At 46.1% G+C, this 25,390-nt stretch overlaps 1 protein-coding gene across 1 annotated transcript; it reads left to right on the plus strand.

Moving 5' to 3' along the window:
* Positions 1-24,871, plus strand: setd1a (SET domain containing 1A, histone lysine methyltransferase; the record flags this gene model as incomplete). Its single annotated transcript, XM_083649504.1, has 20 exons — positions 1-138; positions 231-329; positions 418-688; positions 1,982-2,112; positions 2,308-2,561; positions 2,981-4,700; positions 7,270-8,259; positions 9,228-9,395; positions 10,339-10,423; positions 10,512-10,654; positions 11,385-11,421; positions 11,527-11,725; positions 11,858-11,901; positions 13,195-14,495; positions 14,842-15,190; positions 15,385-15,566; positions 19,292-19,402; positions 19,881-20,000; positions 20,148-20,285; positions 22,545-24,871. 20 exons carry the CDS (start codon positions 1-3, stop codon positions 22,716-22,718), a joined length of 6,654 nt encoding a protein of 2,217 aa, XP_083505630.1. The 3' UTR covers positions 22,719-24,871.
* Between the last annotated feature and the right edge of the window lie 519 nt (positions 24,872-25,390).

Raw genomic sequence — 25,390 nt, forward strand, 5'->3', positions numbered from 1 at the left:
ATGGATCCAGACAGTGGGGCAGAAACACAAAGAGCTCTCAGTTTGCAGTGGAAAAGCTACAAGCTCGTCCAGGACCCAGCTATTAGGCGGGTCACACAAAAAATATACAGATATGATGGAGTACATTTCAGTGTGCCAGTGAGTTGATGTTTACCCCCACCCATCTATATTTTTGTATGTTTGTGCCCACAATTAAGAATTTGTGACTCCAAACTGTTTATTATTTCCAGGACTCTGGGTTTCCTCCCGTGGGAGATCTGCGGGACCCCAGACCCCGGAGAATATGGTCCAGATACGCAGAGTTGTCCCTGCCAGTGCCCAAGTTTAAGGTGAGAATAACTACTGCACTTTTATTTCACACGTCTCCAGCATCATCATCATCTCATGTAATGACTCTTATTAATTTTTTCTTGACAGCTTGATGAATTCTACGTGGGTCAAATACCCCTCAAGGAGGTGACCTTTGCTAGGCTGAATGACAACATCAAGGAGCCCTTCTTGGCAGAAATGTGCGCCAAGTTCGGTGAGGTGGAGGAGATGGAGATTTTGTTCCACCCCAAGACCAGGAAGCACTTGGGCCTTGCCAGGGTGCTGTTCACCAGCACCAGAGGAGCAAAAGACACTGTCAAACACCTGCACAACACCTCGGTCATGGGCAACATCATTCATGCTCAACTCGATATCAAAGGTAATATAACGCCTTATCTGTGGCTTCTTGAAAGATTGAGCTGGTTCTGGTTTGCAGATTATCACGGTGATGCTGCAGACACTTAGCCCTTGTTCACACCATACGGCGAAGCCACGCTGAAGCTACGCAGCGCTATGGCCGTTTTATTTCGACGTCCTTAACAGGCGAGACTGCACACCAGCCGCACGCCACACCATGCTGAAGCCACACTGAAGCGATAGTTTCAGCTTCTGTTCTATTTTTCAAGCGTGCTGTACCCGAGCTGCCAGGCATGAATTCAATGCAAGTTGTGAGCTGGGGGAGCGCTGCGCCAAGTGAGGCGCTGAGGAAAAGAGTGCTTCTGGTGTGACCGGTTTAGCGTGGCACTAAGCTTCTGTTAAGCACTGCTTCTGCATAGTGCCTGGTCTGAACCTAGGCTTCGCTGTGTGATTTATACAGTAACATTTGTACAGTACTCGTGAAGAACGTAATAAAACTTTCAATTAATTGAAAGAAATGTGATTTATCTGCATTTTGCATAGATACTACACCTTTGAGATACAAACTATCACATACAAGTTCTGATCATAATTATTATATTTTCACTAATATGCGAGTACAACTTTGCTGTATTTTTATTGTGTTAATCTTTCCATGTAGCCTTTTTGCTGGGCATATCTCTTTAGTACCACACATGGATGTATTTGTCTGTGTAGAAAATAGAAGTTGCAAAGCAATTTTATTTAGTGGCTTTCAAAGCACTTTATCTCCAAGTTGAAAGGTGATATTTTGTATTTATTTTGTCTTATCAGTTTTCTCCGGCAGCTTGCTAATAGTCATGCTAGAAATAACAGTTAGATGTCATGTGTAATATTCTTGTGTGGTGGACATTGACCTTCAACTTCCAGTTGCAGACCTTGGATCATACATGTAGGGCGCTGTGTTCTCTCACTATTTTAGGTTTACATACTAGATTTAATTTGCTGCTCAGATCATCTCACCATCAAAACACCCTTCAAACTTACCTGCAAACACAGAGACAGGCAGTGGGCACTGTGCAGTGGGCCCTATGGACACATGACATATGGGTACATACAGCAAAGACATTTTCAGCATATTAATTGGGAAATATAGGCACACGTGCCAACTGCCATTGTGCACATTGAATTACGTCCAACTGTGTTTGACTTGAATGGTACAGATGATGTTAAAACCTAATAGTAAGAGCATCTCTAGAGGGCGTTCACAGTGACTGTTAATATACATCACAAGTTGTCCCTCTGTTTATTTTTGTGTGCGTTTGTTTTGTTCTAGGCCAGCAAAGGCAAAAGTATTACGACCTGATGGTAAGCGGCTCCTACACTCCTCAGACGGTCCCCCTCGGAGGCAAGGCTCTGACAGAGCGGCTCCAGCCTCAGGCCCCGCCCCCAACACAGCCTGACACGGTACATCACTGCAATTACTTAATGATCACCATCTCAAATTTACTATGTAAATGAGTATTGAAAAGCAGCAAAACTATTGAATGATCATCGCCTTCTCTAATTGATTTCTAATGAATCAAATCAAGTTGAATTATGGAGTGCTTTTAATACATTATTGTCAGACACAATTAATTTAGGATTTGTTTCCACTCACAGTCGTCCGATATCAGACGGAGGCTCTCTACTGACCTTGCAACTTTGGCTGCGGGGGTGCAGGCCCTCACACCGGGGAGTGTCACCCCTTGCTCTGCGGAAACGGGCTACAGTGATCAGCGCCTGGACACGCCCCCCACCTCCATGGCAGGACCCTACACCCCAGGTTCCTCTGCCTCCTCTCAGGGCAGTGGGACACCCTGCACCTCCAGATCTGGCACTCCTTTTTCACAAGACTCAGGCTACACCGGCGGCAGGTTAGCTGTTTGATATTTAAACCCAACACATTCAAAACTCTGATGGCGTTATTGCCACAGCTTTATCATTGTCAAGAGGCAAATTCAGGTATTTGAGTCAGAGATGAGTACCTTCACTTCTCCATACCTGTACATGGTCAAATTGCATAGTTTACAGAATGTTAGCAAATCATTTCACACATCATGTCTGCTTCTATGGAGCGGTGTCAAATTAATAAAAGGAATGAAACATAATGTTATTATCAAAATGTAACTTTACATTTCTTTAGCGTGTATTTTTATACAACTATTGTTTGCTAATGTTTACTAGCAGCAAACCTGGCATTACTGAGACAGCTGATTAACTACCGTACTGTACATAATCTCTGTTTGGTATAGTATAATTAGATTTTGAACCCTATCTCATTTCTGTTTTTCAGACATACTGGCTACAACACCGCTGCGTTGGCCAGTGGCTACCCTCCCCAGGACATGCTACCCTCCTCCTCCTCGTCTTCTGCTGTCTCATCCTCGGTTGGGGGATACAAAGTCTCCCGCTACTCTGAGGATCCACAGGAAACATCAGTGTACCATCGAGGTCGCCCTCTATACCCCCCCACTGCCCCGTACCGTCCCAATGAGCCACCGTGCTACCCAATGTACCCCAACGCCGGAGGGCCCGGGCCGCATATGATGCACCATCCTGCAATGCCTCCGCCACCCCCTGCTGGCCAATACGATCAGCCCCCGCTATCAGACAGAGAGCGGGATAGGGAAAGGGACCGGGACAGAGATTTGGCAGGGCGCTATGGGGCCAGTGGCATCGCCTCCAGGAGGTCGTCTTACCACCAGCAGGAAACAAACTCTTCTGGCTCAAAGTACCATTCCCATCACGCCCACCACCATTCAGATCGCAGGGATGACAGAGGCTACCGGCGGGACAGTCTGGGTTCTCGGTCCGCCGAGCATGGCCACCAGCGACACCGAAACCACCACCACTCTCACAACCACCACAGTGGCGGGGGCGGCAGCAGCCGCAGACGCAGCAGCCACGACCGGGACAGGGATAGAGATAGAGACAGAGACAGCGACTACTCCAACAGCTCTGACCCCAGATTCAATTCCAACTCCTATCGCTCCTCCTCCAACAGCATGTCTCCTCCCCCTTCATCTTACTCCGCTTATTCCTCTGCTAAAGAGCCTGCTGCAGCCCCTCCTCACGAACCTCCTGCTCCCTCTCGTCTCGGGGGTGCCGGCCTCGGGGAGAGGGGCACTCTGTCCGGGCCAGGGGCTGACAAGGACTTCCATGCAGCTCCTCACATAGTGCCGCTGCCTCCTCCACCGCCGCCTCCCCTCCCGCCGGCCTCTGTCATAGCGGCCGCTGTAGCCGAGACACTTGGGACACTGGACTTTGGCCAGGACAGCCCGCCCCGTGAGGAGCAGTGGACCAAGCCCAAACGCCGTCCAAGCACCCCGCCCGTCCCACCAAAGACCCCCCCGCCCTCCTCCCCTCCCCATTCCTCCATCGCCTCCTCCTCTACCTCCCCTTCCTCCACGTCCCTACCCCACCATGTCCCCTCCTCTTCCAGCTCCCCCCCACCACCCCCTCAGCGTGACTCCTCCTCCCCGGAGCCAGATTCCACTAACGAGAGCCTGCCGTTTGTCTACCACAGCAGCAGCCTTGACTCTCGCATTGAAATGCTCCTAAAGGAACAGAAAGCTAAATTCTCTTTCCTCCCTTCGGACGAGGAGGACGAAGTGGATAAAAAAGAGGAGCGTCAGAGGGCCACAGGCGGGGATGGAGCAGAGCGAGTAGGAGGGTCGGGAGACGCAGCGGGGGACCACATGGATGGTAATCAAATGGCGGCTGATGCCGAAAAGGACCCCAGGAGGAAAGCGGAAAGGGACAGAGATGCCCGCAGAGGGAGGAAACGTGGAAAGGGGGGAGAAGTGGGAGGTAGGAAGAGTCCCACTGTAATTGCAGCAGCCACACCGTCTTCTTCTACCTATTCTCCCCACATCCCGGCCCCCGAGGACCCCCCGGCCCAGGCCAGCATCCCTGGGACTGGGGCGTTGCAGGAAGAAGCTTCACAGGCTGGATCTGCTGATCTGCGGAGCAGGACAGGAGCGCACACACCACCTTACAATGGGCAGAGTCAGGTAAGATCTTCAACACACCCGTACATGTGTCAACGTTTAAAGCTCAAACTATTCTATGACTATTATTTGTAGAAAAGGGGCTGTCTCAGCTACATTTGTGCTGACAAATAAAATATGCATTGTGGAAAAAAAAATCTGTAAGAACTAGTTGCCACTATCAGCAAATGGTACTGATGTCTAACTCCCAAACATTTAACAGAAACTCCCACTACTTTATTCACTTTCATTCTTGTTATTGTTGTAAACTGTGAGTTTCCCATGCAAAACTCTGCGTCTACTTTGTTGGTCAGCTCATAAAGAATTATTGCACTCCTCTAAACCAGTGGTTTTCAATGCTGGACCTGCTGGTTTTCGAATTGCATTCACCCAGAATCCCAGATGTAAAATAGTCCCTGATTAGACAGATGCCTACAAAGAAACCCAGCAGCTCTCTGGGGACAGAGGACAGTTGCATTTTACTCAACTTTAGAAATTGCTCTGCTCTGCTTAAAAAGCAGCCAGCCATATCATCCACTTTCCCTACGCCTTGCACCCACTCCCCATTATCATTAGTGTAAAAGGAAACTGCGCTGGTAGTAGGGCTGCACGATATTGGAAAAAACGGACATTGCGATATTCCCCGCCCCTGCGATATATATTGCGATATGAAAAAATACAGATTTTCACCAGATTACCAGAATAGCTCTATTTGAAAGAAAATAATATTTCTAGAATGATTGGGATGATTTTGTAGAGGAGTCCATCTGATTTTGGAGGGGAAATTAGGTACCGTATTTTAATGTTTCTCAACCACTGGGCTGTGACCTACTGGTAGGCCTCAGAGCGTCATCTATCAGGGTGCATACACATTTTGACCAATGGATTTCCATGACTTACATACATGAAAAAGTGAGTGAGTTATGACATTCTACTTAAAAATGTCGCTAGCCTACACTTCACTTAGTGTAATGCAGCCTTTAAAACCAGGGAAAGACAACATGTATGCTGTATCACCATATTACCATCCAACATCTAAGACCATATAGTCTCATATCACAATATTGATATACAATTGATATATTGCCCACCCCTAATATTGAGTGCCAGAATCTACCTCCCATGATGCTATTTGCAGAAAAACATTAGATTTAATTGATTATAATCACTGCTTTCAACTTCTTTCGTTCTTCTAACATTTCAATAAATCAACAATGAAACACCGCTGCCACTTCACACACTTGGTCTGACCCCCCGGAAACCCCCTCCAGAAACTACCAAGTGGTACACTCCGCATTTGGGGAGTTCTGGTTTTTGAGCGCACGCAGGGCAGTACAGAGAGACGAGGATTCACATGCAGCCGACCGGTGACAAACAATTCATTCGTGAAAAGTAATAAATATACATTTAATTGCCCAGCTATGTCTATTGTCTTTTTATTTTCACCGACATGTTTTGTGTAAATGAGTCGCTATGTATAATTAACTCTACCGTAACTGCTATCATGTGATGCAACATCAGAGACGAAGGGGAGAGACAGCCGCAGTGATACACGGACAACTTCTCAGTAATGACTTTAGCCTTCGTGTCATTAGAAGTTGCGGTCTTGCTTTTTGGTGTTTCAAGAGTAAATATCTCCACTCCACGGACCACATCGTTTACAGACGGGCTACTGTCAGCAACCCAACATAAGCAAAAACAATTCAATTGAGCTCTCTGTGCATGTTTGTTGTGTTGAAGCTAAGCACTAAATGAGTGAGTACAGTAGCGGGGCGTCTCTCTCCTTTGGGAGAGCCTGCATTTCACTCAGTAGGCTACCCCTAAAGTGAGAGTTTATCAAGCAACATGACGAGTTACCGTAAATTCCGCACTATAAGCCGCACCGGAGTATAAGCCGCACCTGCAAAGTTGACTGTTTTTTACATAAGCCGCGCCGGACTATAAGCCCCGGGTGTTTTGATGTTTTTTTTTTTTTTTTTTTTTTTTCTATTGTGTTTTAATGTTTAATTACCATATGTAAGGGTTCATGCACAGAGGGGATTGTCGGGAAAGAGATGGCTGTTTGAGGAAGCTCCCATTTATTAACATTTCAACAAAACAACATAACACAACACCACCTGTGTTGTGTTATGTTATGTTATGTTATGTTGTTAAAAGAGGGCAAGAGAGGAAATTAAAACAGAAGTGGATTTATAGTTAGAAAGAGTGCTAAAAAAGAGAGTTTTTTTTTTTTTTTTTTTTTTTTTTTTGGAAAAAATCCATAGATAAGCCGCACCGTTATATAAGCCGCAGGGGCCAAAAAAGCCCAAAAAACGGGAAAAATGCTGCGGCTTATAGTCCGGAATTTACGGTAATTTGCTTTTGACATCGCACGTCCTGCGATGTGACTATCGCGCATGCGCACATTGCGATGACGATGTGTAAACGATATATCGTGCAGCCCTAGCTGGTAGTATAAAAAGTTATATTCTGAAAGCTGACCAACTCTTCTCTTTTGAAAGTATGTTTATTGCTGGGAGAGTGGTCCATTAAATAGAAAGATGGTGTCCTAACTGAGGAACTACTGACTCACATTCTCTGTCTTTTCTTTCAGCCATCACCTCACTCCTCTGGGGAAGACATGGAGATCTCTGAGGAGGAGGAGGAGAACACCATAACGACAGTGACGACCCATCAGCCCCCAGCCTCCTCAGCTTCCTCCCCTTCATCCTCGCAGGCTGCCCTGCCATCGCAAACTACGGACCCCTCGTCTTCACCCCCGCCCATCTCTGACTCTGCACAGCACTTTGGCACCTCCATGCACCCTCCTATACCCTCCTACCCCCCTCACTTGCCTCCTCCACCGCCCCCTGGTTACTCCCTCCAGCCCCTACCTCCTCTGGGCATCCCTCCCCCGCCCCACATGGAGCTGCACCCCGAGTATCCCCCTCCCATGGGCCACCACATGTATGACTACGCTAGCTCCATGGAGCTGATGAACCAGTACAGCGGCGGAGCTCCCATGTCCTTCCAGATGCAGACCCAGATGCTGAGTCGCCTGCACCAGCTCCGCATGTCCTCGTCCAACGGCCCTGCAGCCCCCGGCGAGGCTGCACCCGCAGACTACTCGGCCTCCTACCATCTCCACTCTATGCCTCCTCCCCACACGCACCACCCGTACATGGACCAAGAGGGGAGCGGATCGGGCGCTCACTACGACCAGGACCACCGCTACATGCCCCCACACATGCCCTATGCTTACCCCGACCCCCACGGCACTCCGATCCCGCCTCTACCCCACCATGGCATCCCGCCTCCCCACGCCAGCTGGCCCCCACACATCCTGCCTCCACACTACCCCTCCTACATGCCCCCACCTGGCTATGGCACCATGCCGCCTGGGGAAGGAGAGTACAGAGCTCCAGGGGAGGAGATGCCCCTGGAGGCTGAAAACCCGCATGAGGCCACGGTGCAGATGGCCCTGGCCACTCTGATCCAGGAGATGAAAAACATCATGCAGAGAGACCTGAACCGCAAGATGGTGGAGAACATTGCCTTTGCAACCTTTGATGAGTGGTGGGAGAGGAAAGAGACCAAGGCCAAGGTAAGGGAGAAGAGCCACAGCGATGCTGTAGTTGTTTTAGTTTGTGTTCATGCTATTCTGCTATTTTTTGGTAAAAAGAAAAACGCTGCTTCAACCAGTTTTTTTGTGCTGATGGTAAAAAGTGGGTTTGTTTCCATAGGGAATAGCTGTGGTAGCTAGCTGACACTATCAGCGAAGAATTCTTAGGTCTCAAATCTCAAACTCTGACTAAATATCCCACAACACAGCCACTGTGCTCCACAGAGGCATAAGTTGCATTGGGGCCCACAAAAGTTTAGGGCACGCACAGCCCCTCTTTATCTCACCACTATTGTATCATAAAACTCTCCAGATCTACTGGTACACACATGCAGCTACTAAGCTTAAAACTAACCAGTAAGTAGCCTATATAGTACTCAATGAGCCAATGCATCTGCATCTCCATGATGTCACATACATCATTCAAACATCTTACCCTTTCAAAGTACATTACAAACGCTCCATTCTGCTGCAACACTATAGGGCTGCTTAATCCAGAACCTTACTTTCAGGAACTATTGCGAGGTAAAAAAAAAAAAAAAGGTCCTTTGGAGTGAAGAATGGAGATGACGCAACTCTTATATCTCTATCTCTCTGCGAGAGGCTATCCCACAAAGCGACTCTGTGCATGACCCATGCATGACCTGCTCTAGGCTGCGCCATGAGAAAGAGAGGAGGGGGCACCAAACATTTGAATAGTGATTTGGATGTCGGGGTGCCATCACAATGGTGCCATGTACAGGGGTCAGTGGTGCCATCACAATGGTGCCATGTACAAGGGTCAGTGGTGCCATCACAATGGTGCCATGTACAAGGGTCAGTGGTCGATGCCTGCCAGGCTAATGCCCACAGAAACATACTTCAGCGGCAAGCAGTCATGCTGCTATCCACTATTAGTCATCGTGTTGGATTGGTTATTGATTGATTATTAGAAACTTTTCTTCCCTCAGCCTTTCCAGACGATGGTTAGGGGGGTGTCGGCCTTACGGGATGATGAGAAGAAAGAGGAAAAGCTCAACCGTCCTCGCGAGCCTCTCATGTCTCTGGTGGACTGGGCAAAGAGTGGTGGCATGGAGGGCTTTGCATTGCATGGAGCTGTACGTCTGCCTTCCTTCAAGGTAAAAACACCACATTTTATCTTCTTGTTTGACTAATGGCACTATCTGTCTATTTGACACTACCAAACAATGATTAGTTGCATAAATCCTGTAATTTCATGCAAGTTTACATGTAATTCCTAAGGACCTGGCTAGATAAAGGTCTATATTGGTCTCTTTAGATGCACACACTGAGGGGTCAAACAATGTTATTTTTACTATTACAAAGAAGATTTGTCCTATGTAGGAACAAACGCTCAACTGTATCACGCTAGCCAGAGATAGCCAGAATAATAGCAGAACGTTTTTCCACATGAGTATGACATGTATTCAGTGGTAAGGGAAAGAGGATATCGGAGACCACAAATCATTAAAAAATAGCCTCATGAAGGGTGTAATTTTAAAAGATTTGACAGGAAGTTCTATTTTCATTCTGGCTGGTTTGACACTGGTCTCCACAAGATCATGTTGATGGTTGATGCATTTGCTTCATCAAAGATCTCTTGAAATACAGCCTTTATACATTGGGCTATTGGGCTAATTAGTAGCCTTGGTGTCTTGAGGCAGTCTTACCAACATTTCAAAAAGTAACACAGTTATGGACAGGTAAATCTGAACTGGATTGCCCTCGCCAGATGGCTCGAGTTTGCTTCTTTTTTTCTTCTTCTTTTTATTTAACAGATTTAGAAATATTGCAGACACTCCCCTATTTGGTACTGGATTACAATTGTGGACTCTTAGTCATAATCACAATGTCAGGACCCAGGTGAAACCAATCTAGTTTGAACAGGGCTTATGTGTGAATTTAGCCAAGTACAGAACTATGAAAACAATGCAGTCCTGTACAGTAAATTGTAGAATTGGGGAGCTTGCCAAGAATAGTCAGAATGGTTGCAGACCATTCTTGGCAGTTACTGTCTTCCACACTATGTATGAAAAACAATGTTGCTGTGTGATTGTGCAGGTGAAGAGGAAAGAACCGCAGGAGCTTAAAGAGGCTGACATGAAAAGGCCACGACCTTCAACCCCGCCAGACGAGGATGACGAAGGTTCGCCGAGCTGATGATGATATTTGATGGGGGGGTGTTAATAGCCCGGGCCAATATGTCTCTTAACAATCCTGTGTCTTGTCTCCAGCTGCTGATGGAAGACGGCCAGAGGCAGACAGACACAGAGCAGAAAGGGACAACAAGAGGAGGAAAAAGAAGCAGAGAAGACGTAAACCCTGGGAGCTGGACAGTGAGGGAGAGGAAACCTCTGATGGCTCCTCTGATGAAAAGGTGTGTGCACTTGCATATTTGTGACCGTGTGTGTTTTTCCTGCCCCAGAAATGGGCTTAGGTGGTGACTGATAAGTGAAGTCCCTTTTGAAATTTCTGAATGTTCTTTTTCCGTGTCCATTTATCTATGCTTTTCTGAGAGTGAAAAAGCAAAGTCTTGGGGACAAAAAGTTTACAAATGACTGCAACAACCTAGAACAGGGATACTCGACTTGTTTTGCCCGGGGGCCACTTTTGCAAAATGACAAGAGCCCAGGGGCCTGTAAACCCTCGTCCCAAACAAATCAATAAAGGATCTCTCTAAAAAGAAAATTAACCAAACATGACTTTGTGCACACAGGATATGTTAAGTTAGTTAAGTACATATAAGTGCCTGGGTGGCAAGCAGGTGGCAATATTTACAATTTAGCTGGAGTTCAGTCAAACTTGATTTAACGTTAGCTTTCATTGTGAATTAGAAAATGGTCGGGGTCCACTTGGCACCCTATCGCCCTATTGCAGGCTGAGTATCATATCTGCATATTGACTTGACTTGATGAATATGGTGCAGACCTGGTTGGATTTATTTGCCTTTGTTAACATTTTCATGGGAATTCATGTTACTGTGGCATTTTCACCTACTTTTGGCTAGATGGCAGCATTTCACTGTATTGCTCTCTGTGCACTTACACTTGCTTCTGATTGAGTGATCTAAATGTAGTGCTGTAACTATGTCACTTTCTTAACTGTAGGAGGATGAGGAAGAAGGAAGTGAAAAGGAGTATGATGGTAAATCACAGCACTCTCAGATATCATGTCCTTTCCATGTTTCCTTTTGGGTTCAGGGTAGCAGTGTTGTTACCACATTCTATATCTGATTTCTCTGTATTTCAGATGATGCCCTCAGTGCTGATAGCGATGATGAGAGCCTTACTTCGTCCTCTGAGGGCTCTTCCTCTTCAACATCCTCATCTTCATCTTCTTCTGAAGATGAGGATGAGGAGGGAGAGAGGATTGAGAGTGAAGGGCCAGACACCATGGATGATTCGACCGTGGACAGCACAGCCCTCGACACTGGGAAAGAGGACGCCAGGTATTTTAGTTTCTGTTACTTTGCACTGCCCACGAAGATGTGTTTCTTGACAAGCCTCTTAAATATTCCTTTATCATGTACATTGTTGGTGGTCCACATTTTTCAATATGATTATTTTGCTCTTTTCTGCAGGGAAAATACCACAGCCACTGTTTCAAAGGCAGAGGTCAAAACAGGTTGGTCAGAAGTCTTGTTTACATTATTATAATGTAAAATACCTAGCGGCCAGGTACTTTTCCCATCATATGGGTTATAAGAAAAAAACATACAATACAATTGTACTTTTGTTTACGGTCTGAAAACATTAGTTCCGCCTGCGTTGTTCCTCCTTGGTGCTTGTCTACAAACTGTATGATAGTGCTGGCATCGTTCAGTGAAGAGAAAAAACGCAAACTGAAACTGATATACAGTAGTATATTTTGAGAGATAAGCCGTGGGCCGTTTAAAATCAGTCCGGGGGCCACCCCCCGGACCGGACTTTGGACATGCCTGATATATGGTCAATCATAGATGTTGGATATGGTGGTATGGCATACATGTTGTCTTTTCCTGGTTTTAAAGGCTGCATTACATTAAGTGAAGTGTAGGCTAGTGACATTTTGAAGTAGAATGTCGTAACTCACTCACTTTTTCATGTATATGTAACGGCGTTGTGTAGGTGGTACTTGCAGCAACCCATGTGTAGGGCTTGCCCAGGGGTGGATACGAACCACCGACCTTCGGCTTGCGAGTCAAAGACACTAACCACTCCACCAAGAGAGCTCTCTTGGTGGAGTGGTTAGTGTTACATTGATGCCGTGAACCCGGATGCCCAGTGGGTGTGGAGTGAGTTTGAGGGGGTGAGTGTAACCGAGGTGAATCAGCGCAGATTCCTCGTGAGTCCCGAGTGGATTGGTTAAACTCACTCCCCAGTATAAAGGCATGTTAATCAGCTCCGCCAAGGGAGCTAGCTCTCTTGGTGGAGTGGTTAGTGTCTTTGACTCCCAAGCCGAAGGTCGGCGGTTCGTATCCACCCCTGGGCAAGCCCTACACATGGGTTGCTGCAAGTACCACCTACACAACGCCGTTACATATACTCCAAGACAAAAATGTTTGGCCATGGACATTTGTTTTGAAGTCATGGAAAAATCATGGAAATCCATTGGTCAAAATGTGTATGAACCCTGATTATAATCATCGCCATCATCTTTACTGGTATAGCACTTTTATAAGATGGTTACAAAGCACTTTCAAAAGCAATAAAAGCAAGGCAGGGACCATAAAATAATAAAAATTTGCCAAAGATCATTACATCGTTGCATAAAAGCTAGTCTTTAAAGATGAGTTTTAAGAGGTGATCTTAAAAGATTGTGCACATTTAGTTAGCTGAAGCTGGCTTCTTTTAGAATAGGACACTAAGTACATAGGCTAAACTTGGATGAATGCTCAGTTTGGCTAATTCTGTCAAAACTTGAATATTTTTCTCTTAGGGGAAACTGAGAACAGGAAGGCAGATACAGCAGCAGCACCCACCAAGCGCCCTCCGTCGCCTCCATACCCGCGCCCTTCCTCCCCCATTGTTCTTCTGCCGCCCCTCAAGAAACGCAGGAAAACCGTCTCGTTCTCCACGGAGGAGAGCGACAGCAAAATGCCACTGCCGACTGCGCCGTTGTCCCCTTTGCCCTCTCAGCCGACGGGCGAGTCTCCCCTCCTCTCCCCTGCCAGGCCTCCAGACTCCCCTGTCACTGTTGCCCCAACCCCCTCCGTTCACCCCACCCAGGGCATCCAGCTGCTCCCCTATGCCTCCAAACCAGGCGAAGGCAATGCCCTCATCGTGCCCCCGCCTGGACGCACCCTGTACCTCGACGAGTCCAAAAAGCTCCACGGCCCGCCTATGCCTCTGCACACCACCCCTATCAAATCCCCTGGAAAACGGGGTGCAGGCAAAGACTCTCCCAAATCTCCTGTGCCGGCCCCTCCTATTATGGTGTGTCTCACTGTGCAGAACCTGCCTTTGGACCACGCTTCCATGTGCAAGATGGCCTTCGAGGAGGCCCCTCCTCCTCCTCCGCCTCCCGCCACCAAACGGCCCAGAGGACGGCCTCGGACAACCAGCCTGTCCGCTCATCAAGAGGAGGATGAGGAAGAGAGTGAGCAGAGGCTGAGACTCAGGGAGCAGCTAGGGGCATCCAGCCTCCTGCAGCTGGCCTCAGCCCCAGCCACGGACCTGTCTGTGCTCGCTGACGTGGCCCTGAAGATGGACCCGGAAGCCGGGGACTCTGAGGAGACGGAGACATCGGATGAGGCAGAGGAGCAGAAGATGGACGAGGATCTGTTCCTCTCTCCAGAGCCGCTGACATTGGTTATGAACCCAGAGGGTGTAACGGTCTTCATGGAGCACAACTACTCCAAACCCCCTGTTCTCCTGGCGCCTGCCCCAAAAAGGACTTCCTCCAAACAGGACTCCTCGGTCCTGCTCCCTGCAGATCTCAACACTATCTCTGGGGTGCTTGAGGCACCAGAGGAGGTTATCGGGGAGGCGCTGCCACCCAGGGGCGACACTGGGGAGTACTTATCTGGGATGGATGCGCTGTGCGAGGCCGGGGATGTGGCCAAGACCATGGCTCTACCTCCATCATCAAAGAGGAAGCGCATCGTTGGCAAGGGTTTTGACCTGGAAAAAGACAAGAGCAAAAAGAGGAGAAGGAAAGACAAGGAAAACCTGGAGGTTCTGCATACAAAAAAGCAGAAGGAACGGCCAGCGAAGAAACAGAGCAAGCGGAAACTAGAGGTGTGTGGGAAGTTGTAGGGTTTGTTCCTGTAAGTGTTTGTGGATGTCTTAATCACAGACTGTGCATCATATTATGTAGCAAGGATTTCGTTTCTGTAATGTAAGTGGATGCATTGTTGGTTCAGGTTTCTAATATCTATGATGTTGACACACAACCTTTTTAGGTTTTGCTTCATGGCATCATTTTTTCTTACGTCATGAAACCTCTACATCTTGAAATCCAGATAAAAATATAAATGGTTCCGTACCCCTCTCCCCTTAAGATTTTTATTACCTTAGTTTTTGCGCTTGTACAGATTTGTGTTCATATCAGTTCCTTGTAGTAATCTTAAGTTGCTCTGTCCAGGACTCGGAAGAAGATGTGGATGTGGAGGAGCTTGAATCTGGAGAGCTGTCCAGCTCAGACACAGAGGACGAGGAGGTTGAAGAAGTGAGGAAGAGTGAGCGCCTCTTCCTGCAGGAGGCAGGGGTGACATCGTCCCAACGCTGGCCCAAACCCATCCCGGCACCCGAAACGCCACTATTGAAGTATGATCTGCGTAGTGAGTTTGAGCAGATGACTATCCTGTATGACATCTGGAACTCCGGTCTGGACAATGAGGACCTGATGCTGCTGAAGACCACTTATGAGAAGCTGCTGCAGGACGACCACAGCACCGACTGGCTCAACGACACCCACTGGGTCAACCACACTAATATCCTTGTCAACCAATGCTGTCTGCCTCCATTATGGTGTGTGAATGTGCAACATTCAATGTCCAAATGACCCAATGATGATTTCAGCCACTGTAAATTCTATAATGTTAAATTTTATACGTTTAATATTTGCTATCTGTGCATAGTATACCATTGCATGTTCTCATTATTGCCCTTAACCTTTGGCCTGCACTTACCAACTTGCCGAATCCTCGGCGTAAGAAGAAGAGTGCAGACGGACAACTTCGTCAGCATATGACGGGCTGTGCCAGGAGCGAGGGTTACTACGCCATCAGCCGCAAGGAGAAGGATGTCTACCTGGACCTGGACCTGCCTGAACAGGTCATACAGGAGATGGAGAACATGGACAGCATGGTAGGCAAACTCCTAGTAGTTTTGCTCTGAGATAGAGTAATGGCTCATTTCCACCACATATAACAAACAGCACAGTAGAATGGATATCACTTTGTTGTTACTCAAACACACATGCATGCGCTGCGCGGGGGACGGGAGTCACGCTACGGGGAGAAGTGAAGCCACTTCCCCGGTGGCAACTCACCAGGCAAGACCGCGGCTTCGCTAAACTCCGGCCTAGCGGAGCTGACGTTACACACAACTCAAAGGGCTTCCCGAGGAGCAGACTTTCTCTCTCAAAACAATTGAAAACCACCGTCATGTTAAAGCTGAGCAAGGAGATCGATTTTATTTCACCCGAGCCGAAGGCAGCAACACACAAGACTGATGGAAATAACAGAAGAGAGGGTAAGCCCCACTAAACTGCTATCCAGTATTGACAGTAGATACAGTAAACACGATTCTGCCTGACCAATCAGTCGTCTGCAGTGTTTTCACGTCACGGTATGGTACGGGTTCACAGCGCTGGAACCTCAACAAAGCAGGGAAACAAAACTAGCACGACTCAACCCGGGCTGTCCACGTTTTTGATCGGTGGAATGAGACAAAAAAGCGAGACGAGCTGGGCGGGGCTGCGTTGATACCAGCGCTGGAAATGGGCCATAACTGTGCAGCTCATCTATATGTGATCATTTTTATATTTGGCCTCAGAATTGTGCTACAATATGCAGGTCTTCGCCTTGAGTCAGCGCTCCTTTCCCTTAGTTTGCTCAAGTTGATGCCTCCTCATCACTCATGTTGATGAGCTGTCTGCCTTGAAACTGCATAGAGCATCTAGCACAGTGGTAATCAACCTTGCCCTACTCAGGAGCCACATTGGCAAAAAATACTTTTGCAAGAGCCACAATCCAAAAGCGTCCTCCCTGAAACCAGTTTGGTTCAGTTTGAGTCTCGCCAGCTCTCCACCTTTAGGAAAGTCGGTACTGGACCTGCTTTATTTTGTGATGTTGTTGCAAATTGGACGTTTTGAATTGTGAAATGACATCACAAAGCAGAGATGCATTTTCCTGAACCCATGGATGCGAAGAAAAACTCAAGTTCTCATTCCGCTTTAAATGTTCGATATTCCTCTTCAGCCATTTTAGGTTCATGCTAAGCTAGTTTTCCCAATGTGATGGAGTTTGCACTTGTCTCACACACCTGCAAACAGAGCACAACACCTGAGATTAATTCTGCTGACAGTTTGGCTGTTTTCATTCATTAATTTATTTATTTATTTTTAAGTAGGACTTAAAAGAGCCACAACCAATCATAAAGGAGCTACATGTGGCTCTAGAGCAGGGGGGTCAAACGCAATTTCATCCTGGGCCACATCAGCATTATGGCTGCCCTCAAAGGGCCCATTGTAAATGTAACATGATATAAATGTATCTCATATTACATGATTGGTTTGATTATTATTGGTTTTTAGTAATAACTTAATATAACTCTTGCTCTGAAAGCAGAATTATAGGAAAAAATAATGGCAGACAACTAGTAGCTTACAACTGTTAGAAATAACTAGAATTAGAATTGTATTGCGCAAATTTTATTCTTTGTTAGCTCTCGTGGGCCACATAAAATGAGGTGCCGGGCCGGATTTGGCCCCCGGGCCTTGAGTTTGACACATGTGCTGAGCCTCTGGTTGAGTATCCCTCATCTAGCGGGTCTTTTTATGCTCCACATTTAGTTTGGTGTTCTTTTGGTTTCTTAATACCGTTCTTGTAGTTGCTATGACTTTACTCCACTGTGGCTGCTGCTAGCGAGGGCTTCAACTAACAATTATATTCATTGTCGATTATTTTCTCAATTAATCGATTAGCTTAGCTGTTTGGTCCATGAAATGTCAGAAAATGGTGATAAATGTTGATCAGAGTTTCCCAAAGCCAAAGATGATGTCCTCAAATGGCTTGTTTTGTCCACAACCCAAAGATATTCAGTTCATTGTTATAGAGGAGTGAAGAAATCCGAAAACATTCCAATTTAAGAAGCTGGAATGAGAATTGTTTTTACTCCCCCTCCCCTTTTAAACTTTTTCCTAAGAGAAGACTACCTCGGATTTGTTTTTCACATTTCTATTCAAGTCTGGACACTTTCCATTGAATAACTCAGCAGATTGAAGACAAGGCAGCGTGTTCCTCCTCACTATATTGTTTATACATCTATGATCTTTATCCCTTGCCGCCTTCTTGTTTTTAATTGTTTTAGTTTATTTAATGAGTATGATATTTGCATTTATTTTTTGATTGTTAACACATTCACTGCCAGCCATTTTTTTTTTACTGTAGGTAGCTTCTGCCAAGCCGTTTTTTGAGGATTCTGGCTCATTTTACAAGAGCCGAGGATAATTTTCTGCTTGGACTTTGTGAGCACGAAGTTCACAAAAGTACTAATAGAATGTGTGCTTTCTCTGTCTAAAAGAGTTAGTTTGTAGAGTTAGTAGTTATGTAGATATTAGCCGTTGAGTACAGCATGGTTTCAGCGTCTGAGACAGGAAGCTGAGATAATCGCAGTTTTGTGAAATTCAATCAAACAGGCAGAACAGTCACTTTAACCATTTATTTTTGGCATCAGTGAGAGATCAGACATCTGAACAATATAGTTCTGAACACCCTCTCTTTCAAACTCCTCCCTCCGTGGGCGTGTCTGGTGGCGTTTGTCACAAGCCAGTTTCTCCTGCCTGTCTGAGCAGTGAGCAGCCTCCCTCTCTGGCGGCCCCTCGTCGGCGAGTGTGGACTGTGGATGGGACTCAATCGTTTCTTGGATTTTCGGTTGAGAGCTTTGATGAAGCTTTGTGCGATTCTAGGCTTTATGCTGCCCACCCAGTCTATTTTTGGAACCCCCCACCGTTGTGCGTGTGCAGCAGCGTGAAAGCGTTTTCGCCTACAGTATGAGAATGAGGCTCGTTCGTTTCTGGGTTTTCGGAATGCGTGCGATTCTGGCCTTTCTGCGGGTGTTTCAAAGTGTGTTTCACCCATAATCTATTATGCAAATTTGCAATCCCCCACGCCAGCACCGCTCTCCGCTCTCGGTGTGCTGCTGCTGGCGCGGCCGCTCTCGGGCGAGTCTGGTGACTGATGACTGTAAAATCGCCAAGCCATTTCCTTGAGAATGGCTTCCTCCCGCGGCTGTATTTGGTTGGCTTTCTCTCTGTCGGGAGAGCACTGTCGCCACTTAGTTGGTCGGTAAAATAGATTATACACATTCATTACTTCCAATATTTTTATAGGAGACGTGGGGGGCATTGATCCACGTAGCACCGTCAAAAAAAAAAAAAAAAAATTTTTGACGAGTCAACTCGTCATTGGCAGTGAACGGTTGGATTTTGTTTGACGAGTCAACTCGTCATTGGCAGTGAACGTGTTAAAACACTTTATACTCCTATAAAAATAACTAGTATTGTTATCATTAATGTCTGATCTCATGTGGAAGAGTGAATTCATCATCTTTATTTGGGATGTTTACTGTGGTGGAGTAATGTAGTGTTAAGTGGCTGTTCCCCCCCTCCCTTTGTCTTACCTCCTTATCTGCGCTCTGTCAGTCAGTGGTGCCAAATGAACTTCCGCCCCAGACGAACACGACTGTTACACATTTAGGTCAAAGACCACCGGTTCAGTCACTCACAGCTCAAGGACATGTGATAAGCTAACACTGTGTCAATGACGCTGTATGAGCCTGTATGTCTCTCTCTCTCCTCCCTCCATCAGGGAACAAACCGGCAGCTGTCCGAGAGGCGCTCGGAGCAGCGCCGCCTCCTCACCGTCATCGGCACCCCGGCAGTCATGGATTCTGACCTGCTCAAACTCAACCAGCTCAAGGTACACCCACCACCAGCCTTGACACTGATTGAACCCACTGAGTTGGATCATTTTATCTGCACATGTACAATCAGAGTTTTGATAAGGTGGACAATACCGCAATAAAGATTATTTTCATGATTGATTTGGGCATGTGGCAAAAGCAATGACAAACGCCCATCATAAGTTAACAAAGCACAAGGCAATTCTAGGGCTGAAACATTTGTCTCTTCCCCTCAATGATTGATCAAAATGATCAAATTGCTATACTCTTCTTTATATTCTACTTTTCAGTTTTTATTCAGTTTTTCATAGTTTCCTAGTGCAACTGACTGATACCTCTAACTTGGCCCTCTTCCCTGATTCCCCTCAGAGAACAGCTTTGTGCCATGCTGGAGTTTTAGGAAACATGACACTATATATTAATTTGAGGGCATAAGTACTTGGACAAATCCTGATGGAGGTCATCATGACACTGAGTCTTTTTGTCCATGTGCAGTTCCGTAAGAAGAAGCTTCGTTTTGGACGCAGCAGGATCCACGAGTGGGGCTTGTTTGCCATGGAGCCCATCGCTGCTGATGAGATGGTCATCGAGTATGTGGGCCAGAATATCAGACAGGTACTGCTTCCAATAATTCCCCACGAGTGACCTCATGAAGCAACTTTAGAAGTGTCAGCCACAGACAGTGTTACTGTCTCTTGGTTGGCTTTGTGTTAACGCAGCAGTGCTGACTGAATGTGCGCTTGTGCCTCTTGTCTTTTCTAGATGGTGGCTGACAATCGAGAGAAGCGGTACGCCCTGCAGGGCATAGGGAGCAGCTACTTGTTCAGAGTGGACCACGACACCATCATCGATGCCACCAAGTGTGGTAACCTGGCACGATTCATCAACCACTGCTGCACTGTGAGTCAAGAAAGACATGTATGTTAGGGTTAATACTCCTGTCACTGCCCCTGACCAAGGTACTGGCAAAAGAACTGGAGTTGGTCCCCGGGCGCTGCACAGTGGCTGCCCACTGCTCCTAGTTCTAGGAAGGTTCCTAGTAGAGGATGGGTCAAATGCAGAGGATGAATTTCCCCAAGGGGATAAATAAAGGATAACTTAACTTAACTTTAACTTAAGAAATCCTCAATCAGCAGCTGTACTGGCAATAGTTTAATATGTAGAAATGGGTTTAGAAATGTTGCAAAAATGAAAATGTGTATTTGCTGCATTTCCATCAACTAGGTGAATAACTTGGTGAATAAATAGGCTCTCTGAACAGAAAAGTATATACCGTAAATTCCGGACTATAAGACGCACCGGTCTATAAGCCGCGGGACCAAAATTGACTATTTTTTTCTTCTATAAGCCGCACCGGACTATAAGCCGCGGGTGTTTTGATGTTTAATTACCATATGAAAGGGTTCGTGCACAGAGAGGAATGTCGGGAAAGAGATCGCTGTTTGGGGAAGCTCCCATTTATTAACATTTCAACAAAACAAAACAAAAGTCAGGTCACTAATCCCCAGACAAAATCACACAACAATAGGCTACCGTATATGTGCAGCAAACCTGTAACCAGAGAAGTCAAGTCACTAATCCTCGTCTTCCTCTTCTTCCTGCGTACTGAAACCACCAAAGTCCTCATCTTCAGTGTCGGAAACGAACAGGTTCAGGGTGGCTTCGTCAACCACTCTCCTCTCTCCTTCAGGTGCCATGGCACGAGTCCGATACCTCACGAGTCCGACACCTCACGAGTCCGAAAAAAGAGGCTAACTTCCCCCAGACCCTAACCCAAAACCTAACCTCTCCCACCCCCACGCCTAAACCTAACCTCCCCCAGACCCTAACCCAAAACCATGAGGTGTCGGACTCGTGAGGTATCGGACTCGTGAGGTATCGGACTAGGGGGCAGTCCCCGTGGCGTCATCCTCTTCATCCCGCAGCAGTCCAGCGTTTTGGAACCCGTTGGTAATTGTGGATGTTTTCACACTCCTATAATATTCCGTGATCTTCCTTTGTGTGAATTCGCCGAAGTTTGTGATTTTCTCCTGATAGTCGGGAGGGAGTTGTTCAGTAGTTCTCCCCCGGACGGACAGTCCCTTTTGCCCAGGTTACGCGCGGCTGCTCTGTTTGATCGGCGGCTGCTCTCTTTTAATGCGAGATTGACTGCTTTCAACTTGAAAGCTGCCTCGTGTGAATTTCTGCGTACCTTCCCCATGGTAAGTGAGAGTGTTGCTTCTACTGCTCGTCTTGTTGTGAATATTCCTTGGTCTTCCTTTGTGTGAATTCGCCGAAGTTTGTGATTTTCTCCTGGTAGTCGGGGGAGGGAGTTGTTGCCCGAGTGGCCGTTTGCTTACCGTAATTACCATATGTAAGTGGTCACGCACAGAGGGGATTGTCGGGAAGAGATGGCTGTTTGAGGAAGCTCCCATTTACCGTATTACAACATTTCAACAAAACAACATAACACAACACCACCGTTGTTTATTTTTACAGTGCACACAGTGTCCGCGGTGTGGTGAAAAGAGGGCAAGAGAGGAAATTAAAACAGAAGTGGATTTATAGTTAGAAAGAGTGCTAAAAAAGAGAGATTTTTTTTTTTTTTTTTTTTTTTTCTGAAAAAATCCATAGATAAGACGCACCGTTATATAAGCCGCAGGGGCCAAAAAACGGGAAAAAAGCCGCGGCTTATAGTCCGGAATTTACGGTAGTGTGTCTTTCAACAACTGATTACTATTGGACAAACTGAGAGTCCAAAACCACTTTTGAACTGTTTAGAATTGAAACGAGACTGAACCATTTGCTGGACTGATCATGCCAGGACTGCGTCATTATTTATTCAACAAATACTGTATATTTCCATTGATATTTATCACACATTTGTTTTTTGAAAGATTTTGCATCTCAAGTGAACATGAAAACTTATTTTGCAATGTTTCCATTCAGCAGTTTGATTTTGATGCATTCATATACATTTGTTTTCGATATATTGCATGACAATTTTAGGATGAAAACCCAACTGGTGACAGTTTTCACTGATGGATGGATACAATAAGAACACTGATGTCACGTGATGTAGTCGTGGCCTTTAGGTTCTCCTAAGATTTCCCAGTTTTGTTGTAGTTTATTTTTTGGAGCTGATGTTGATCAAACTCACTGCTCTTTCTCCTCTCCTAGCCAAACTGCTACGCCAAGGTTATCACCATAGAGTCCCAGAAGAAGATTGTGATTTACTCGAAGCAGGCCATCGCCGTCAACGAAGAGATCACCTACGACTACAAATTCCCCCTGGAGGAGAACAAAATCCCTTGCCTGTGTGGAACAGAGAACTGCCGCGGGACTCTGAACTAGCAGCCCGCACTTCTCTTCTTCACTTGCCAACATGAGCCCCCCACACCTGTTCCTCCGCCAGCGTTAGACTGTACCTCCAAAACAAAGCCACCCTTCTCCAGCCCCCCCACACCTGTTCCTCTGGACGGCCACACCGCCGTCGTCGTCACCAGGAAACAGACGCACACATTTGCACTTTTCACGCACACACTTCATTCACTTGGCCATTTCACAGGCCGTTACTTGAGGGGATTGTGAAGCCTGACGTGAGAGAGAGGGCCTCTGCTTCAACATGAGCTCTTCTGTAGCAGTATTGTTTGACTGACGGGGGAAACGCGTTCCGACCAAGTTGTTCCACGCGAGCACACATGAAAGGTCTTTTTCTTTTTCCACCGCCAATAAACTTTGTGAGGAAGACAATGGAAACTGATCAGCACCAGTACTGCGTCTGCCTCGGCTCACGTCCTCTTCAGCCTGGATCGCTTTGCCAGTGTCAACCCCCGTCCCCTTCCCCCAACCAGATCCGCACACAGACGCACAGGAACATTGACAAATAAATTCAGGGTTTTTAAAGGCACTTGTTCGGAGTGCAGTTTTAAGATACTCCAACCGATTTAGTCTTCAGTTATGCAAGATTTCCAAGTATGAAGATTGTTTTGGAGCTTTCTTTTCATTTCATAGTATTATATATGAATATTACTATTTGTTGTTGTTATTTAGTTGCGTTAGCTACTGTAAGTATCTTACAGTGAGATGAGCTTCAAATGTCTCTTGTGATTCACCAGCCCCATAAAACCTGTGTTTACCCTCTCCGCTGTGCGTGACTCTCCCACTTCTTTGCCACAACCCCGTCCTCTGGATGAGAGTAAAGGCCCTTGACCTGCTGCTTTTAACCGTGCAAACATTGGTCAGATCATAAATTGCGGCGCAAAGTGTTTTGTTTTTACATGGCTGCTGAGGTTTCCACTGCAGGCTCAGCTCAGCACTACACAGAATTGGACTGTTTGTTCTTTTACATCTTCCCCTAGTTTGATGCTGTGTCACCTAAGGGTCCCGTAACGAGAGTCTGTTGGGTGTTTGCTCTGTAGGACCACCAAGATCCCTAAAAAAAGAATACCCCTGCCCCCAGCACCAGTGTGTGTGTGTGTGTGTATGTGCCTGTCTGCTTGTGTGCGTTTATCTGCTCCCCCCCCCCCCCCCCCCCCCCCCCCCCCCCCGGTATCTCAGTTTTATTTTAAACCAGCAAATGTGTGAGCATGTTTTCAACAGTCAGGAAAGCGTTCTCTGTGCGTTGTCCTTCAATTTTCCGTTACATTAAGACAAGATATTACTACCAATCTTGCTGCAGATGTGTGGTCAGTGTTCAACTTCATCACTCTGTGTGCTCCGAATGTTTTTAAAAGGCACATTTATTTGATTAGGTCAGGTCTGTTTCTAGGTCTAATGTCTAACTTTAGTACATTTTCAGTGTTTATTTCCCCCTCAATGTTTTTTGTTTTTTTTGCCTCTTCAAAATGCATTAGTATATACAGTGTATATTTTACAAGAGGGTGTGCTGGAGTTTGCCCCATATGAAACATCCCTCCCTGAAGAATATTGGCTTAAAATATGAGCAATTGTACTGCATTCAGTTTCTTTGGAGTGTAGGTGTGAGCTGTGTGTGCGCCTGCTAGATACCGTAGATCAACTGGTTTGTGATAAGCTGCAGACAGATGGGTGCGTATGACTCTTGTGGTGTGTCTCTGTTTTCCATATGGTTTCTCAGCTCGTGTATGGCCGTCCCAACCTTTTAAGCTTTCAGTATGAAATTATTTAACTAGCAGAAGCACTCTCTCCTCATTTTTGTTCCCTCCCAAAACAGGAAACTGTAAGATATTTCTTGTTGCAATGAAAGCCTTTCAGTACAAACCAACCCTCTTTACTACAGGATAAAAAGACGAAAGAAAAAAATTCAAATAAATGTAAATATTGTAGATGTGTTTGTTTCTCGTAGAAACACACTGTTTCCAAGCTGTAAATATGTTGTTCCTTTTCCTCTCTCCATGAGGAGGAAACGTGTACATACCTTCCATTCAGTTATTTTTTATTGTTTTTTTTCTTGTTAATTTGATGATTATTATTTTAATATTATTTGCAATATTTTTCTTGTATTAATGCGTTGGACCCTTTATTAATGGTGCATTAAAATATTTTTTAAATAAATTACAGGCTCATGTTTTTATCATGTAACGTTTGGGTGTCTCTTTGTTCTGAGGTTTTAAATGTTGGAAACAATGTAGGCTCAGACTGATGATTGATGATTACGGTTATTCTCCATATGGAGCATACTGACTCACTGCCAATTAAAGTTGCCATGCCACAAAGTCTTAGCCCACTATAGAATCACATGCAACTATCTCTTGTGGTAAAATCTGCCTAGTGACGTATAGTAAACACGATTGCTTTTTAGAAACTCTTTCCTTGACATCAACAAACTCGTCACTGAAATTGCAGCACCTGTGACCTCGATGCTTCCTGTGCAGATGAGCAGAATGTGCAAAAGAGATGTTGAAAGCTGACCTCTGAACACAGGAATTCACAGTGACGACAAAGGAAGAGAGGAAGAGCTGGGCAAGCTCTGAGTTACCAGATGTAGGGTTGGAAACCATGCAATGTCTGGTTGAGGTGCACGGTTTATATGGTGTCAGCATCTT

This window comes from Poromitra crassiceps, assembly GCF_964638095.1.
Source record: "Poromitra crassiceps genome assembly, chromosome: 13".
NCBI lineage: Eukaryota > Metazoa > Chordata > Actinopteri > Beryciformes > Melamphaidae > Poromitra > Poromitra crassiceps.